General features: G+C 29.6%; 1 protein-coding gene across 1 annotated transcript in view; it reads left to right on the top strand.

Moving 5' to 3' along the window:
* Positions 1–286: 286 nt before the first annotated feature.
* LOC114338471 (chromosome transmission fidelity protein 18 homolog) overlaps positions 287–14,828 on the top strand; it is a 291,258-nt gene continuing 276,716 nt past the window's right edge. Inside the window, exons 1-3 of the mRNA XM_028289072.2 lie at positions 287–449; positions 502–738; positions 5,552–5,919. Of these exons, the coding sequence (XP_028144873.2) occupies positions 374–449; positions 502–738; positions 5,552–5,919 (681 nt within the window). The 5' untranslated portion in view covers positions 287–373. The remainder of the gene's footprint in view (positions 450–501; positions 739–5,551; positions 5,920–14,828) is intronic.

Raw genomic sequence — 14,828 nt, forward strand, 5'->3', positions numbered from 1 at the left:
AGCCAGCCCTAAACCTATGTGAAAATGTTTGGAAGCTACCCCCAAACGAGAAAAGTCTTAAGTTAACCTTAAATGTTGTAACACTTTTCCCCCTCTAGCTACAGAAAAACAAGAAGAAGGACAAGGACCACATAGGACCAAAAAAAAAAAAAATAGATCTGAAGTTGACAGGACACCTGGTTGTGCATTGCCTTGAGCAAGACGCGCATAACCAACAACATGTACTGGGTAAATGATTAAAAAAAAATCGAAACCCAAAAAAAAGGAAGAAGAAGAAGAAGACAGTGACAGTGTTTATAAAAATTTAACCGGGAATTTGGGAAATACAGTATTATTTGTTTTTCTATTATTTGTTCAAAACAAAAAAATCAAAATGAGTGATTATCCGGATCCCGAAGAAGAATTTGAATTGATGTATGGCGATGAATTGGAACTTTTACGAGAAAGAGGTAAATACATAAAGTATATCAATTTGTAGGTTATATATTTAAAAATTTTCAGAAGCTGAAATTGATGAACTACCAACAATTACATCCAAATCGCAACACACAAATACACAACACACTAATGCAAATGATGTCCAATCGTCACAATCCACTGTCAATCCCTCATTATCCCTGTTCTCCTCTGAACCCTCAACTAGTCATGAAAATGTTGATTTATTTCCACCCTTTGAGGAACCGACACAGGATTTTGTTACTAGAAAAAGAACAGCTGATGAGATCTTTGGTGATATTGGTAAGTTAATATTCTTTTATTTACCTATTGTTGTTAAGATAAGAAAGGAATAACACCAGCTTTCAGAACAAATAACAATCTAATCCGCTCGCTACCAAGGGGTCCTCATAATTTTCGTCCTCATAGACCACAGTTATTTAAATTTCCATTATGTTGCCTATGGGAAAAATCGATGTGGCTCATATCCTCCCTACCATTTCCAACTATCAAATGTGAAAAATCGGGTTTTTCAGATTCGATACCTTGCCCTCGCATTCTACGTGATACATCTTGTGGCAAATTCTGGTTATTGTAGCTTGATTAGGAGCACGGGAAATATGCTGTTTAAACTATCGAATATGAACATGTTTTCATTTGGTTGACTTCAAAGTGCAAACTGACAAAAATGGTATATTAGATACTTTTGCTTTGTATAAATATAACTAAAGCAAAACCGGGTACCACTCCAAAAACCGTCTGTATCTTTTGCTATGTGAGAGTAGCAAATGTTTGCTGCAGATTGAAATATTCTCAAATGACTTAAGAGGATGGGTACGTATTTTCGGCTGCAATGCTATTCAAATGGGGATTAATTTTTTTCGAATCCTGAGAAAACTAATAAGTATTTTTGAAAAATTTAAACGCAGAATGAAAGATTACGTTATTAGTGAGGGCCGAAAGTCTCTGAGAACTTCTATAATGTTTATTTCAATAAGTTACAGAACTGAAAAACTAAGAGAAAATTTAGTGTGATTTTTAATTTCAAATATCTCATTCAAAATAAACCTTTTATTTATTCTAAGGGACTTTCGGCCCTCGGTAATAATTTAGTCTTTCATTCTGCATTTAAATTTTGTAAAAGTATACATTAGTTTTTTCAGGATTCGAAAAAAATGGACACCATGTCTGTGGTAATATGTTCCAAATCTATCTTTGTCTTACAACGCACTCAGTCGAATAGAATATTGTCAGCATATTGTCAGTCAGACATTGACAATCAGTGACAATTTCAAATATTTGACATGGCATCGGGAATATTTTGAGTTGTTGATTAAATAATATTGATATATAGTGTATTTGATAAATAATTGATTTAAGACGTGAACCTAATAAAAAGTTATTTATTGTGTATTATTTGTGGAAGATCCAAGCAGAGAATACATCAGGATAATATATTATGTCATCCAAGTATTTTGTTGTTAAAGATATTCAAAAGTGTAAGCGTTCCATAGTAACAATATATTATTAAAAAATCACTTTAACACTTTTCCTCTTTTCTCGATTGAGTATTAGTTTTTGTTGTAAGTACATATAAATTATTACAATCACTGAAATACATAGTTAGTGAAAAAATTATCACATTTATTAACTGAATTAATAATTTGCAATTATACAAATAACAGTTATCCAAGAACATTCAAAAGCCATCTCTTTAAGTTAATGATGACATTTTCAAGTAGAATGACATTCTAGTAATGTTTACATATCCATACCAGTGTGAATTTTACTACACGTAATTTGCTGTGTAAAGACAGAAAAAGTAGGGATAGCCGTAAAATATTTGCGAATTATGTACCTATGGCCTTAAGTTTGATATGCCAATGTCAATTTTTAAAAATATTCTTAGATTTTCAGTTTTTTTATTTTCATGAAAATATTGCAAAATACCCGGTTTTGTCCAACCGGTATGATAAAACCGGGTAGTAACTTAATAATTACCATGTAAAAAGACTAATGGGCAGAAAATAAAATAATAAATATTTAATAAAATAAATTTTATTAAAAGTATGTGAACAAAAATCGAAAATCTATAAACAGAAGTCACAAATAAAAACTTCATCTACATCATCATAGGCACTACAGGCGTCATAAGCCCATTTGGTGCAAGACACATTTTATCCAGCCTTCCTTCGCATTATAATTTGAAAATAGTTAATTGTAATATTGACACGCATCGTCATTATTATCTTCTTTCTCCAAACTCTCCTAAATTTTGTTTTTGGTGCAGCCCTTTTTACCACGTTTTTTCTTTTTTTTTCCTACTATTTTTTTTCCTACTTTCTTTTTTTTCCTTTTTTATATTTTTTCTACTTGCTTTCTAACTAGCTTCTTCAACAGAAGAAGCCACATGTTGTAGTTAACTAAAAGCAAAAAAACCACTGCAGAAACTGGAAGTAACAACAGGTCTGATAAAATCGGGTACCCGGTTTTGTCGATTTTCGGACTACCCAGTTTTGTCAAACTCATAAAAAAGACAATAAATATTATTTCAATTTTTAAGTTATCAAATAATATTCAAAATTTTTGGCCAAATTAAAGGTAATATACTAGGATACATGTATTAAATTTTGAAATGGCATCAATCATTACATACAAAAAATATAAAATTTCCCATTTGTCAATGCGCTGATTTAGGAGTCTCTAAAAAAGAGTTATTTTGCTCTCCTGAAAAGTATCATTTTTCACATTCGATAGTTGAAAATGGCAGGGACGACACATGAGTTGCTTGGTATAGTTGTTTCATTTTATCTTTGCCCAGTAAACTTTGCTCAAGTAAACTAATAAACACAATAAAATGTGTTATGTCACCGAAAATGATAAACGTAAAAATTCATATTAAACAAGTTATCAACGACATGCCATATTGTTTATCCTTGTTTAACTTATTATGGTTGCTATGGACAAGCGGCTTAATGTGGCGATACTAGGTTCTGTGAGTAAAAAAGAGACCTAGTATAAAAAGTAATTCGTGAATAATTTCATGCATGGGAAAAGATAAGAGTGGAAGAACTATAGCAAACATGTGAAGTAAATACATCAAGAACACCAAAAGAAAAATTAATTGACTGTCTAAAAACTTATCAGTTAAACTGACAGAACATTTAATAAACATAGCAGAACACAAAAGGCCTTTCAATAATAGAAAAACAGATTTTATGTACGCTCTTCACCTTCTAGATGATAATCATTCTTTTAATGCACAGTTTTAAATTCTCCATATCCAAAATAAAGGTCTTAGGCTATCTTTAGTAGAATCTATGGAAATTAATAAATTAAAAAATAAATGCATAATTCTGAATGACCAACTTGAACGAAACAGCTCTCCATTCCTCAACCTATTTGGTTTAAAGGATTTTAAAGTGTAGACTTGCCACCCACCGCTGTGACATCTTGTCGTCTAATAAATATGTAAAAATGTGTTATTGTTATATTTATTATTTTGCGCATATATGCGCAACGTTTTTTAAGCAATGCAATATTGAAAATGAAGTTGCCCATCAGATAGATACAATGTATCGTATCATATGTATGTATTGTATGTATTAATAAAATTGTAGATATATATATTCGCTGATAGTAGTGCACAAAGAAAATTGTTCATCTCATAGAATAATACTATGTAATAATGTAGTCGTTTATTAATGTCCTTTCTATTTTATTCTAAGTATACCAATAAAGATGAAAAATATAAGTTGTCCTAAACAGTGCATGAATACACTAATAGCCCAGTAAATGACTGTTTTGGAGTGTAAACATCAGCGTCACGACATATTTGCTAGGCAATTTGCATTTAGATTCTACTTATTCTCCACTTCAAAGTTGGAGTTGTGCCGTTGGTTGCTTTTACTTGGGGGATGAAAGTCACCCCTTCTCGGGGGTGAAAAATATATTTTTAAAATAAGTCCGGAGATGGATAAATTGACTAATTATGAGCAGCTTTTGTTCTATAGAGCTTCTTTATCTAACTCAATTTTTTTCAAGTGACTTGCGAGTGCAAATGTTTATTTTTCAACAAAAAAAAGACAGGTATTTTGGCGGTTTTTCGCAAATAACTCAACAAATAAGTATTTTATCGAATTAAATATAGAAAAATTACCGAAAAAATATTTTTAGCAAAAATGTAGCTTATAAAAACAAAAAAAAAAAATGGTGAACCTATTCATGAAGTCTATCGACACAATAAAAGGAAAGTTGTAGCTCATGAAAATATTCGTTCAATTTCAAATCGAATATTTCCACGTGAAATAACCAACAAACGAAGCACTTTTCAGGGAAAACTCATTGAAACTTTTTTAATGTTTTACATTTTTACCATTTTTAATCGCATTTTTATCGCATTTTATAGCAAGCTTCTGACATCAAAACTAAGCGAGTTACGCTCAAAGTTGGCCCCTTTTTGCTAAAAAAAGACGTGGAAATCGCCCCTTAAGCTAAAGTTCTTATTTTTGAAAAAAAAAATGGTTTTATTATATTAAACTTAAAAAGTATTAGCAAGGGCGGATACAGAGAGCCCCCCCTCGAGAATTTACAAGAATATAAATTTAAAATTTGCAGTTTAAATGTTTTTGTTTTAAACACCTATCTCGCTTCCTACGAGACAAATGTTTTAATCTTTGTGCTGAACGGTAGTGAAGGTTGTGCTGAATGAGGTAAAATGTGAGGTAACCTAAGCTATGCATATATCATAAAAATTGTTCATGCATTATACGATATCGCCGTATTTCTCGTTCATTTACTGGGCTATAACACATATAAGTTTTTGTGACATTGTGACACATGTCGCATTTAGTAATTTTTTCAAGGGGACCCCATTTCCAATTCTTCGGGGGAGCCCCGACAGATTTTGTTACGCCACTGGACACACAGTAAAATCACTTGAGAAAGGCACTGCCGAGAAAGCTGTAGTGGCATGTAATAAATTTTTTGGAAGTATTGAAAACAAAAGTTTTTCAGTGTTTTATTGTTAACTATTTGTTACATTTTCTTGACTTCATTTTCTCAGCTACACTGTACTTTTTGATCTATAAAATTTTACTAATAAATTATATTGTAGGGGATTTGGACTTTGATGATTTTGATGCTCAACCAACCAAAAAACCTAAATCTGAAAATGAAGAACTCAAGGAATTAATGGAACACATAATACTGTTACGAAAACTAAATGCTGAAAAAAGCAATATGCTTTCCAAAAACAAATCGATTTCTACAAATACTGCTGATAGAGACAGATATAACATAAGTCGCAGAGTTCCTCAGTATCCATTTGTAGGAATTAATTGTCATGATGGAGAAAGGATTTATGTTAGATTTCATTCTGAAGAATATGAAAAAGAAGAAATACACAAAATTGTTATGGAATCTTCAGGAAAAGATATTTTAGGTGAAAAGCGTAAAGTTATTTGGGAAGAAGCCCAAGTATTGGTGAGATATTTTCTCTTTTACATTTTTTCTTTGTTTTTTTTTTAAAGTTATACACAAAAATATTTTTGCGTTCATGTTATGCAAATTGATAATCCACCTCAAACGGTACTGAGAAGTTATTAACTCACCTTAGACCAATGTTTTTATCATGAGATCAGTGGCAGTTCCTTCATAAGTGCACATGTGCATGTGCACTCCCACAATTATAATTTTCATACAAACATTAATATGTAAAATTTATCATTCTGTAAATAATATTTTTATCTAACTATACAGTAATTGCAATCAGAAATCATAGATCTAAGGAGTTTGCAAGTAATAGGTGATATTGAATTAGTAATTATTCTATTTCAACATGCGAAAACTTCACTGGTACGAGACATGAGGCACAATCTCCTGTGACCTGCGCTCAAGTGCTCAGTTATAGCCATGAATTCTATAGGAGAAATATCACCGACCGCACCACACTTCACAGTGACAGGCCTTGCTTCAGGTGGGCTCATGTGCACAAATTTGTTGTGATCCTATTGCATTTGTAACGTATAGGAAACATATCGAGCCCTGCATAGAACTTGTTAGAGTTGCATAAAGTTGTTGTAACCAACATTTTTGGCGATTTTGAGTTAAAGTGATCTTCGTGTACAACTTTTTATGCTCTATCTGCCAATATGATTAACTGGCTGTAACTGCATTTTTAAGAATGATTTAAAACAGGGAATTAGGGTTAGCAGGGAATATTTAAATCAATTATAGACGTAGTCGCAAAATTTCGTTCCAATGCGTTTTAAATGTATTCATTTTTTTCGAATCTTGAAAAAACTATAAGTATTTTTGAAAAATTTAAACGCAGAATGAAATATTACATCATCACCGAGGGTAGAAAGTCCCTGAAAACTCCTATTACTCTGGGCTAATTAGCAAAATACAAGGAAAAGTTATTTATAGTATTTTCACTACAAAAGCGATATTACGTAGGTCAAAATTTTTGACGTAAGAGAACTGTCAAAACATTAGTATGTGACTTTTCATTATTGCCATGTTTATTTGTAGTAAAAATACTATACCAGCAATTTTATTGCTGGAATCGAATTTTATGATTGTATATATTAATAATATAGGTATGCAAAGTCCGCAGATAGTGTGCTACTTTTTTTATAAACAAAATGGCGCCCGAAAATCGTGTTTTTTTTTCAATTTTTGCTCTATAACTCCAAAGATTTTAACTTTACACCAAAAACACCCAAATAAAAATTCACCGTAATTAAATTCTGCATAGAGACGTGTTTTTCCCGATTTACTTCGACAAAAATTTTCCCCGGAAAATGCGGGTTTTTCCAACAAAATCTTTAATTTTCAACTAAAATTTTAGATAAGTAATTGTTTATTAAGAATTAAATAACTTGGTAATATAAAAGCTCTTTTCGTATAGATTATAATTCCAGAAGCCAATGGAAATTGAATGAACAGTTTAGCAACAATTGAATTGTTAATTAAAAATTTACGGTCGCTATAATAAGCACAATAATTACGATACATAAGAATAACTATGATTTTTGTATAAAAAGACACTGTACCTATCTAATGTACTTTACAGAATTGAAATTAGACTATTTAAGCGGCCTCACGAATATTTTAAAATTGTAAACAATTTTTTGGCTTATAAACAAATAGAATATCTCGGAAAATATTAAATTAAATTAAATCATGAAAACGGTGTTGGAAAAAACGCGGCAGGACGCTTCTTTTAAAAGAAAAAACGTTTCATTGTGATGAGTGGTTCTTGAGATACAACCGGTCAAAGTTGACCGGCATTTTAGTCTGGGCTAATTATCGGAGCATAGGCCATTTTTGGGAAAAGTTATTTACCAGCAATTTTATTGCTGGAATCGAATTATAAGATCCTATGTATTAATAATATAGGTATGCAAAGTCCTCAGATAGTGTGCTACTTTTTTTATAAATAAAATTGCGCCCGAAAATCGTGTTTTTTTCAATTATTGCTCTAGAACTCCGAAGATTATAACTTTACAACAAAAATACTCAAATAAAAATTCGCAATAATAACCAAAATAATTATGATACACTGATCAAACTTTGAAATCTTATAAAGATGAGATGCCTATTTAATATTTTGTCGACAAAATATAAATTATTTATTTTTTTGCATAATCTTTAAATGTTTAAAAAATAGTTATAAACAAATTAACGTTTCTCAGAAAGTTTTTATTATATTATAATTTTAAAAAATAGCTAAAATGCGCATTTCAAATATCTTGAAAATGAATGCTTTAAAACTTTTTTGCAACCATTTGCAAAAAAGTTATGAAACAGCAAAGTAAACATAAGATTACTACGGTATTTATAATTTTTCTTAATTCTTTCAAAGCGTAGAAGTGAGTTTAAAGTACAAGCTAATTATTTATAAAAAAAATATCGATTATCAGTTTAATGTTTATATTTTAATTAAAGATTATAAATATATTTTTTTGTAATTTACACGCGCGAAAGTAGAATAATACAGTACCGTAGCTACCCGCCCACATACACAACTCGCGCGAGTTTAAGCGTGTCAGTCGCTTCGAGTGAACATTTTATCTCCGGCTCTGTATCAAGCCTACTTTCGCGCTAAAAATTACAAAAAAAAGTATTTTTAATCTTTGATTAAAATATAACCATTGCACTAATTTTTGACATTCTTTGTGAGTAATTAGATTGTACCATAGACTCACTTTTAAGCTTTGAAACAATTAAAACAAATTATAAACAATGGAGATATCGTATATTTATTTTGCTCTTTCCTAACTTTTTTGCAAATGGTTGGAAAATTTTTTTGAAGCATTCATTTTCAAGACCTATGAAATACGCATTTTAAGTATTTTTTAAAATTAGAATATAATAAACCATTTCTAAGAAATGTTAATTTGTTTATAACATTTTTTTTAAACATTTAAAGATTATGCAAAAAAATGAAAAATTTTTATTTTGTCGACAAAATATTAAATAGGCATCACACCTTTATAATCTTTCTAAGTTTGATCAATGTCTCATGATTACTTTGGTTGTTATTGCGACTGTAAATTGTTAATTAACAATTGAATTGTTGCTAAAATATTCGTTTCATTTTAACCGGCTTCTGAATTTATAATCTATACCAAGAAAGCTTTTATTTCACCGAGCTATATAATTATCGATAAATAATTACTGGCCCAAAAAATTTATTTGAAAATTCGAGATTTTGTTGGGAAAACACACATTTTCCGAGGAAAATTTTCGTCGGAGCAAATCGGGAAAAACATGCCTCTATGTAGAATTAAATTGGGGTGAATTTTTATTTGAGTATTTTTGGTGTAAAGTTAAAATCTTCGGAGTTATAGAGCAATAATTAAAAAAAATACGATTTGTCGGCGCCATTTTGTTTATAAAAAAAGTAGCACACTATCTGTGGACTTTGCATACCTATATTCATAATATATAAGATCTTATAATTCGATTAAAGCAATAAAATTGCTGGTAAATAACCTTTCTTTGTACTTTACTAATTAGACCAACGTATTATAACTATTTTTTTTCAAAATTTAAAGATTATGCAAAAAAAGAAAAATTTATATTTTGTCGATAAAATATTTTTTTTTGAGTGAATTTGATGGCCTTGGCCGAGCCAATTAGCCAGACATTTTGTTATTTTAAAAACAAACAAATTTGATTTTTCAATCAGAGGAATTTTTTCTGTATTTCTAACTCTAAATACATAACAAACTAACATTATTATCTACAATTATTATCTAAATAATACTCTGTTTTGGTTGTTCATTTTTTTTTGTAAATTTTTATTTTTTTTTGTATTTTTTTTGCATTTTTTTTTATTTTGTTAATTTGTTTTTTTTTATTAATTTTTTTATTGTTATTTTTTATAAATTGTTTTTTTTTACTACGCTAAGACGTAAACCCGATTCATCCTCGCGGAGGTTTACATCTTCTTAGTTTTTTTTTTGCATTTTTTATTTTTTTTTTTGCATTTTTTATTTTTTTTTGTTTTTTTTGCATTTCTTATTTTTTTTTCTTTTCTTTTTCTCTTTTTTTTGTTCTTTTCTTTTTTCAATTATAATATACAATAATTACTTAAATCTACAGGATTTAAAACAAAATAACAACAAAACAAACATGTTTGTTTTGTTTTAACAAACATGCCTGCTTTGTTTTAACAAAATTTTTTAAATACAGGGTAAATTTTATTGCTACAATCTATATTTACAATTTTTGATATGTTCGTAAATTGTTTTTAATATATTAATCTCTTCAGAAAAAATCAAATTGTTCAGGTAGACGGGAAGTGGAATTTTTAATATATTAAGATTATCATAAAATTTGTTTATATTTACTGATTGATGTGAACATTCGAGGAGAATATGTAGTAGATTACCTTCTTTTCCACACTCACAGTTAGGTGACTCTGTGAGACCCAGACTGTACATATGAAGGGGGGTAAGAGCATGATTACATCTCAATCTATTTATAACTCTTATGAAATGGCGATTTGATACAGAATGAAACCATCTTTTAATGGGAATTTCAGGTCGCATTTGTTTGTAATTACTACCAGTTCTCGTGTTTCGATAATACCTTTGCCAATTTTCTTTTTGGTGTCGTCTACTAATAATATCAATATCCGAAATGGGTAGTAAGTTCATGGGAAGTTCTTCGCCTATTTCTAGGGCGGATTTGGCTAGCCTGTCTACTATTTCGTTACCCCTAATGCCTGCGTGTCCCTTTATCCATGATATAATGATGTTTTTTCCTAAATTTGCAATTTTATTATAAAGAGTCATAAGTTCCAGTTCTATATGATTGAGTTGTTGGTACTTATGTACGTTAGTTAGTCTATCAACGACACTCTTACTGTCTGTAAATATTATGCAGCTATAGGGTTCGTTACTAAATATGTGTCTTAAAGCAAAAAGTATCGCTATCATTTCAGCGGTGTATATCGATGATTCACAAGGCAATTTGAATAATTTTTTAAATCCACTTTGAATATTGATTATTGCACATCCTACTTTGTTTTGTACTTTGGATCCATCTGTATAGTAAAACTGATAATGTGGCCATTTATGAAGTATAAATGATTGAAAATCGGCTGGATTTAAATTAATATCCATAAAAAAAGTATTAATTTGTTTTGAGAAAATTTCTTCTAATACATGGGAATACATAGGTGAAACTTGATTTTCATAAGTATAGAAAGTACTTCGGTATTGAGATATTTTCAAGTAACTATCTACAAGAAGGGGACATTTTTTCTTTGTCCAATATTTATGAGTTAGATCTAAAATTGATAACTTATGTATATCCTGCAGATAGTTTGTATTTTTTCCTATAGTTCTAGTAATAAATTTATCACTTAAAAACTGTCGTCGAAATTCCAGGGGTGGTTCTATCGCCTCAACTTCCATTATATTAACGGGTGTAGACTTCAAATATCCAAGACAAAGTCGAAGACATTTATTTTTTTGTATTTCTAATTTATTCAAATGTGTGTTTGCAGCAGTTCCATACAGATGACAACTGTAATCGAAAATAGGACGAATCATAGTACGGTAAAATAAAAGTGCTATATTTGGATCGGCACCCCAATTAGTTCTACAAAAGGCTCGTAGAATATTCATTGCATTTTCAGACTTTTTTATGATATGATGCATGTGATCCTTCCATAGAAGTTTTCTATCCAAATAAGTACCGAGATATTTTATACAATTTTTAATAGGATATTGAATTTGACCTACTGCCAAATGACCTTGTGGAATTTGACGATTTCTGGAGAAAATGCAAATTTCTGTTTTAGATTCTGATATTGCTAAACCAATATTTTGATAGTGATTAAGAACAGCCTTAATTGAGACATTAAAATTATTTTTACATATATCCAATGATTTGTGGGATGTGTAAACTACTACATCATCAGCATATTGAATAATCTTTGTTGTGCTATTAATACAATTTTCTAAATCAATATTATATAAAATATATAACATTGGACTGAATATGCTACCCTGTGGTAGTCCTATATTTGTAAGACGTGGAGTGGAGATGGAATTGTTGATTTTTAAAACCGTCCATCTATAGTGTACAGTGTCCTCAGAAATCTAGCTAAGTTGATGGGAAAACCAATGTCTACTAGTTTTTTATACATAATGTCCAAATTAACGGTATCGAATGCAGAAGAGACATCTAGAAAAGCAGCCATAGTATACGCATTATCAGTAAAGTTTATTAGTATAGATGAGACTAAGGAAGTTATCGCATCTTGAGTTGATTTTGATTTTCGAAATCCATATTGAGATTTTGGGAAAATATCTTCTTGCTCTAACCAGTGTTCAATTCTATTTTTTATTAATCTTTCTAACGTCTTTAGGAAGCAAGAAGCTAGGGATATTGGTCTATATGAACTATAAGAATTTTCTGGTTTTCCAGGTTTTTTAATAGGTATTAGAATATATTCCTTCCAACTCTCTGGAATTTGTGACGTGTCATTCCAAATTTCATTAAAAATATGTAATAATGATATTTTATATTGAAGTAATAATGATAAAATATTAAACAAGCATCTCATATTTATAATCTTTATAAGTTTGATCAAGGTATCATGATTATTTTGGTTATTATTGCGATCGTAAATTGTTAATTAACAATTGAATTGTTGCTAAAATATTCGCTTAATTTTCACCGGCTTCTGGAATTACAATCTATACCAAGAAATCTTTGATGTCACTAAGTTATTTAATTATTGATTAATAATTACTTACCTAAAACTTTATTTGAAAATTATAGTTTTTGTTAGGAAACCCCGCATTTTCCGAGGAAAATTTTCGTCGGAGCAAATCGTGAAAAACATATCTCTATGCAGAATTTAATTGCGGTGAATTTTTATTTGGGTGTTTTTGTTGTAAAGTTAAAATCTTCGGAGTTATAGAGCAATAATTGAAAAAAATACGATTTGTCGGCGCCATTTTGTTTATAAAAAAAGTAGCACACTATCTGCGGACTTTGCATACCTATATTATTAATATATAGGATCTTATAATTCGATTCCAGCAATAAAATTGCTGGTAAATAACTTTTCCATGAATTTTGCTAATTAGCCCAGAGTATTTATGCCAAATATATAAACGATAGGATAATTAATTTTCGAACCATCACCTTTTTATTTTTGTCCTCTTTGCCACACCAACTCTCATATCTTGAAAATACTCATAACATATATTATTATAATAAAAACTATCTATATTACGAGTGAAAATTGCCGAAAATAGCAAAATTCCAATCAAAAATTAGGTTGGAGAAAATGTAATCTCAAAGTTCAAAATCGGTATACGTAAAAAAAATGCATTTACTCGGCTTCCCATGGAGCAATTTTCTTCATTTTTTTTTGTTCCCAAGTAACTCGCGTAGAGCCATCGAACTAACGCATTATTCAATGTCAAACTTGCTTTTGTTTTGTTATAATATATTAATTTATTTATAAGAAAAGAAAACTACATGTTTTTTCCAGTTGTAGACTTTTTTTAGATAAACTTACTACAAGTGTACCTTTTAACGATAAAAACACAAATATTCTCCTTTGAAAGCTGTATAATTATTATATAGCTGTATTATCTTTATTTAAACAAATTAAAAAATTTTTATAATATATAAATTAATTTATTATAACAAAACAAAAGCAACTTTGACATTTAATAATGCGTTAGTTAGATGGCTCTACTCGAGTTACTTGGGATCAAAAAAAGAATGAAGAAAATTACTCCATGGAAAGCCGAGAAAATGCATTTTTTTAACGTATACCGATTTTGAACTTGGAGATTACAATTTCTCCAACCTAATTTTTGATTGGAATATTGCTATTTTTGGCGATTTTCACTCGTAATATCCATAGTTTTTATTATAATAATATATGTTATGAGTATTTTCAAGATATGAAAATTGGTGTGGAGAAAGAGGACAAAAATAAAAAGGTGATGGTTCGAAAATTATGATCCTATTGTTTATATCTTTGCCATAAATCCCGGTCAACTTTGACCGGTTGTATCTCAAGAACCACTCATTACAATTAAACGTTTTTTCTTTTAAAAGAAGCGTCCTGCCGTGTTTTTTCCAAAACCGTTTTGATGATTTAATTTAATTTAATATTTCCCGAGATATTCTATTTGTTTATAAGCCAAAAAAATGTTTATAATTTTAAAATATTCTTGAGGCCGCTTAAATAGTCCAATTTCAATTCTGTAAAGTACATTAGATAGGTGCAGTGTCTTTTTATACAAAAATCATAGTTATTCTTATGTATCATAATTATTGTGGTTATTATAGCGACCGTAAATTTTTAATTAACAATTCAATTATTGCTAAACTGTTCATTCAATTTCCATCGGCTTCTGGAATTATAATCTATACGAAAAGAGCTTTTATAGTACAAAGTTATTTAATTATTGATAAACAATTACTTATCTAAAATTTTAGTTAAAAATTAAAGATTTTGTTGGAAAAACCCGCATTTTCCAGAAAAAATTTTCGTCGAAGTTAATGGGGAAAACACGTCTCTATGCAGAATTTAATTACCGTGAATTTTTATTTGGGTGTTTTTGGTGTAAAGTTAACATCATTGGAGTTATAGAGCAAAAATTTAAAAACAAAAAAGATTTTCTGGCGCCATTTTGTTTATAAAAAAAGTAGTACACTATATGCGGACTTAGCATACCTATATTATTAATATATACAATCATAAGATTCGATTCCAGCAATAAAATTGCTGGTAAATAACTTTTCCCAAAAATGGCTTGTTCTCCGATAATCTGCCCAGACTATATACTGTTTATTTTAATAAGTTACACAGATGAAAAAGAAGAGGAAATTGAGTGTGA

The sequence above is a fragment of the Diabrotica virgifera genome, chromosome 7 (genome assembly GCF_917563875.1).
Source record: "Diabrotica virgifera virgifera chromosome 7, PGI_DIABVI_V3a".
Lineage (NCBI taxonomy): Eukaryota > Metazoa > Arthropoda > Insecta > Coleoptera > Chrysomelidae > Diabrotica > Diabrotica virgifera.